The 5,654-nt window shown below is 42.7% G+C and overlaps 1 protein-coding gene across 1 annotated transcript in view; it reads right to left on the bottom strand.

Moving 5' to 3' along the window:
* Positions 1-5,654, bottom strand: part of LOC106809574 — a 17,901-nt gene that overhangs the window by 6,788 nt on the left and 5,459 nt on the right. Inside the window, exons 5-13 of the mRNA XM_014812702.1 lie at positions 4,367-4,531; positions 3,800-3,840; positions 3,359-3,464; positions 2,941-3,068; positions 2,272-2,442; positions 1,434-1,610; positions 951-1,170; positions 409-477; positions 70-202 (exon numbers count right to left, since the gene is read on the bottom strand). Of these exons, the coding sequence (XP_014668188.1) occupies positions 70-202; positions 409-477; positions 951-1,170; positions 1,434-1,610; positions 2,272-2,442; positions 2,941-3,068; positions 3,359-3,464; positions 3,800-3,840; positions 4,367-4,531 (1,210 nt within the window). The remainder of the gene's footprint in view (positions 1-69; positions 203-408; positions 478-950; positions 1,171-1,433; positions 1,611-2,271; positions 2,443-2,940; positions 3,069-3,358; positions 3,465-3,799; positions 3,841-4,366; positions 4,532-5,654) is intronic.

Raw genomic sequence — 5,654 nt, 5'->3', positions numbered from 1 at the left:
CGTACTGTACATGTACTGTCGCACGACTACCTACATGTACTGTACATGTACTGTCGCACGACTACCTACATGAAATGGTTCATTCGGCTCATGGGGTAGTCACACTCTATGCAGCAAATGTCTGTTGGTATGAACAGTCGCAGGCCAACATAGTCCTTACGCGGTGGCAACACATTCAGGCATGTCAGCATTCCATCGTCACCTGGTGAGGATAAACATGATTGATTGATATTCAGGTAAGTAAGAATGCATGCAGGTAGACAGGCAGGTGGGTAGACAAGAAAGCATGCATGCAGGCAGCACAATAAGGCAAATGGAGTCTAAGAGCCATGTCAGCGGTCACAATAACTTTTCCACTTTTGCTTCCGTTTGCTATTGAAGAATTAAAAGTTCAAAGGCAATTCTTACCGTTTTGATTGCTTCCCTTTTTCTCTGCATTGTGATTCAAACAAAGTTCCACAACTTCCACCGTAGTCTCTGTTAACACGAAATGCAAAAACATACAGAATAATCCTAACATTGTTAGTAAACACCGTGTGCTACGCTGCATTTTATTAATTAATACTTGCTTAATTTGGTAGTTACTCAGACATTTGCGGACATTGAATTTTTTACCACATATTTCTCAGTGGACAAGTTTGCATATGGAAATCTCATTGGCTTTGTGCCACTAGCGTAAATGGTATCAAGTCGGTTTAATGATTTGTTAAGGTAGTTCATATTGCGTGGAATTTCTTTTATGAAGATGCCCAAGTTCTCATAAAAAGTCCTCTATAACCACTAAATATAATAGAAAGCACCGATTTTGAAAATTTCCCCTTCAAACCTGTGAAACATGTGAATACCTCACCCCAGTGAATGAAGCACAACCGAGAAGAATCGCCGCGACCACACCTTATCGCATTTCGCCGCGAAAGTGCTGACGATTCATACAAACAAGCGAACGTTACCTCCGGTTTTGTCGGTGGTGACGCTGGCGACGCCGTGACACGTGGCGCGGTGACTGATCAGGTCTGCTGCCGACACGAACACCAGACTGCAGCTGTCGCACGGTTTCACTCCCTTGTTCAGATGCTTGCGAAGGTGAATAATGTAGTGAGCGTTGTTCGTGTTCGAGCGAAACGCGCGCAGGCAGTATGGACACAGCACGTACTGCCCTCTGGTGTGCACCTGGAACGACGAGTTACGGCACGACACGTCAGAGCATGACGCGCACGTGACGAACGTTCGTCCATAAGCAATTGCCTTCCGGAGTTGTCACGTTTTACAGCGATCGAGAAATACACAGCAACGTTGTGTTGATCCTACGGCCTTAACCCGCTAAACCCATCCCCCCTCACCTGTCTATAGTGGCCGCACGTGACCTCTCACCTGTCTATAGTGGTCGCACGTAACCTCTCACCTGTCTATAGTGGCCGCACGTAACCTCTCACCTGTCTATAGTGGGCGGTGAGGTCTCGGTACTGTGACGTGCGGAAGCGGCAGACCTCACAGGTGTACGGAGTCTCGCCCGAGACGTGCGTCTGCTTCATGTGGACGAGGAGTCCCGCCTCGCTGCCGAGGTTACGCAGACAGATGAGACACGATGTAGACGCCGTCAGCTGATGCACCTGTAACAACGACGCCAACGATGGTGATGATGATGATGATGATGACGGCAACGACGATGACGGCAACGACGACGATGATGATGATGATGATGATGATGATGGCAACGTGATGACAGCAACGATGATGATGGCAAACGTTAGGCGGTGTTGATGTCAGTGACACATTTACCCATTCATCCACCCATCCATCCATCCCCCACCTACCTGCCTACCTATCTATCTATCTAATTATCTACCTACCCAGCCACCCACCCACCAACCGATCCATCCACCCACCCATGCACCCATCCGTACACCTATGCGCATGTGATAACCCCCCGCACCCTCGCTCACGTCGTTCAGGTGACTCTGCCTGCCTGCCTGCCTGCCTAAACACCCACCCATGCACCCATCCGTACACTGTTGATACCTCGTTGAGGTGGGTCTGCAGGTCGTGGGGTGTGTCTAGGCTGATGCAGCAACGTCTACACACAGTGAGGACCTCAATCTCACTCACCCACGCATACACCCAACCACCCACCCACCCGTATAGTGTACCTCGTTGAGGTGGGTCTGCAGGTCGTGGGGCGTGTCTAGGCTGATGCAGCAGCGTCTACACACAGTGAGGTCCTCTATCTCACTCACCCACCTGTACACCCAACCACCCACCCGTATAGTGTACCTCGTTGAGGTGGGTCTGTAGGTCGTGGGGCGTGTCTAGGCTGATGCAGCAGCGTCTACACACAGTGAGGTCCTCAATCTCACTCACGAACGACTGATTGCGAGCGATGTGCGCCTCGTAATGTTCCATCAGCTGTACATTGTTCTCGAGCTTACGGGCGCAGAAGAAACACTGCAGAGACAAGACAATGATGTCGTAGATGAATCTCTTCTCATTATTAATGCCTGAAATCAGATTAAATGGGCAGAAATGGATTGGCAATGGATAGAACTGGATGAAAATGGATTGGAAATGGACAGAAATGGATTGGAAAGGGACAGTAATGAATTGGAAATGGATTGGAAATGGACAGAAATGGATTGGCGAGGGACAGAAATGAATTGGAAATGGAGCAGAAATGGAAAATGGTGTGGATGCTTTTTGTGCGTATAAAAATCATGAGTTGAACACTTCTTATCTTTTGCTAGTGTTTAAGAATATTAATTAGAGTAAAATTAAGGCGATTCGAATGTATCACTTTCTATTTATCTTGTAATTTCAATTGTATATATTTTCGAAACCAGAGATTTTCCAGCTGCAGTGACAACACGACATCGAAAAGTATTTCTTGATGACTACACAGCGGTCGATCGATCCGTGCGAACACGTGAACACACGTTAGCATCGTACTTTTAGTAACGGCGGTCCTTTCATGCTGCCGCGTAAGTCCATCATCTGTTCACAAGTGTCACCGGCCTGCCTCACGTATGAATACTTAAGCTTCATCAGAGGGTGGTAGTCCACTCGCGACCCGCAATCTGTCAGCAATGCGAAACAAAAACATTTGGCTCGTTAATTTTCTTAATTGGTTTACTTCGCAATTCAACACATCAAAACATGATGTTGGATAATAGTAGTTTTTTTTTAAATGATCGCTGTTCCACGCGGCAGTGCAATAATTACATCCTGTATTATTCTAGGATAACTGCACCTCTTAACCATAGAAATAATCGATGTTTATTTATTTTTTTCTCTAATATAATTAGATATTAGAATATTATTTGTGTCTGTTTTTTTAAAATTTACCCTTGATATACGTAAACCATACCTGCTTCTGGAGTTGCTGGTTTTGCAGCTCCATGCGATACAGCCTTCTTCCTTCCTGACATATGATTGATAGAAGAAGACCCTTGCCCAATTTTGTATTTCTTCAACTGAAAACAGCCATATAAGAGTTTAAGAGTTTATAAGAGTTAATACTAAATGGTATTGGTTGATAATTATGCTATTGTTAATAATAAATAATATCAGAAATATATACACAGTGAACGGTGTTTTATTTGGACCACGTGAGTTTTTTTGGAACAAAAAATTTAATGACCGTTGTTGGTGAAACAACTAATTATTCGAATAGTAAATTATCATGACTTGTAATAATCCATGTGTGGCTCTTATAGCTCTGCATGTCCTATGATCATATGTCTATACTTATGATGTATAAAATCTTGCCTATATAGTATGGAATATACTACAAAACAAAACTACTTACGAGAAAGGGCTTCTTCTTATGTTTTCGCCCCAAGCTTGATCCTGAAAAGTAACCATTACATTAGCTGTAATAATAATGTGCAAACCATTAACAATGAAATTATAAAAATTTCCTAAACCCCTTCTAGTCTAAACAATTACTCCAGAAAACAATCTAATATCCCCTTCCCTCCTCCCCTAGTAGAAATACTTATAAAAATATCGATCTGTTATAATAACCATATTATTTCATCATCTGATTTGAAATCAACATTTCAGTAAGTATTAATAGGACACATCTGTGCCTATTACAGATATGCTTATGATAACTTCCGGAACTGCTCTGCTTTCTCTATCTTGCTCTCTCTCTCTTTTTTGCTACCCCTCTCTCTCCTCTCTCCTAACCTCCTCCCTCTATCTCACCCTCTCATTTGCTCTCTTGCTCCATCCACTCTCTCAGGTTCCCTTAATTACTGACCCAAGCTACCTCTCTCATTCCCACTCTCTCTCTCTCTCTCCCTCCATCGGCCCCCTCTCTCTTCCTCTCTCTCTGCCCTTTGCTTACAAATAAGCGCATGTACGCGTGTACCTCTTCTCCGCCTCCGCTTCTGCTGCACAAACTGGAACACCCTGTAAGGGGACGCTCCGTTATTCACACGCAGATCCTTGTGCTCGAGTATGTCCTGGTTACAGAACAGCGCATCACTGAGCCTCTTCTTATGACTGGCAAGGTCACCCTCAAACGGGTTTTTGCCTGTGAAGCAACAGAAGCAGGAGAGAACTGAACAACACATATTGGCTCAGATACACAGATTGTGTGAAACTAAATCGAACATAATTATAGCAGGTTATTATAACCGCTGTCAGAACATTTTCATCATCAAAATGAATACACTATGTATGTATTCAACCTGAGAGTTTAATAGGAGATTGCACTGTTTCTCCAATTGCGCGCCGGAGTTTGTTTGGTGATCGGCGCGGTGTGTTGCCGGTGAGGTGTGTAATTCGCTAGGGATTTTGAAAAAATGCGACTGCAAAATTTATTAATCTATCTTATCTTTCTACCTATCTTAATCTATTATCTATCTACCTATCTATCTGTCCATATCTATCTGGTATATCTATTTTCTGTTTTTTTTTTTTTTTTTTTTTTTTTTTTTTTTTTTTTTTTTTTTTTTATTTTGTCTATCTACCTAACCTATCTTCTATCTATCTATCCTATTATCTATATTCTATCTATTTACGGTATTCTAGGTCTTACCTATGTCTACCGCTAGTTCTGATCTATCTATCTATGCTTATCGTATAAATAGTTTCTGGCGTCTAGTTCTAGTCTATCTATCTATCTATCTATCTCTATTCTAATCTACCGTATGGTAATGTGTGTTGCTGATGGGTAGGTTAACTTAGTCGGGTCTATCGTAGTACATTTGTTTTCACCGTCTATCTGATGCGTATCTATTCTATCTATCTGTCTCAGTATCATAATGTTATCTACCTATCTACCTCCGCCTTCTAGAGAGTCTAGTATCTACCTATTCTATCTATCTATCTATCTATTCTAATCTATCTATGCTAGGTAATTTCTATCCTCCGTGATAACTAGTAGTGGGATAATGTACCGTGGTTAATATAATCTAATATGGAGAATGTAACGTGCTGCTCACTGTCCTATGGTTAACACTCAGTTGAATTACATACCATAGTGTATTCGCATTTGATGAATGAAAGAAGTGTCCGTGCGTGAACACCCGGGTTATAATAACGGTTGCATATAATTTGTGTTCGATTATTCCAGTTTCAGGCCACAAGTCCTTGTGTAGATTTCATGAATGCCATTATGTGCTCGTTGTTTCGATTTCTCTCCTGCTTCTGTT

This window comes from Priapulus caudatus, unplaced genomic scaffold (assembly GCF_000485595.1).
Source record: "Priapulus caudatus unplaced genomic scaffold, Priapulus_caudatus-5.0.1 Scaffold365, whole genome shotgun sequence".
In the NCBI taxonomy this organism is placed as follows: Eukaryota; Metazoa; Priapulida; class Priapulimorpha; order Priapulimorphida; family Priapulidae; genus Priapulus; species Priapulus caudatus.
The sequence above is the reverse complement of the archived record's forward strand: the minus strand, read 5'-3'. Positions and strand labels throughout refer to the sequence as shown.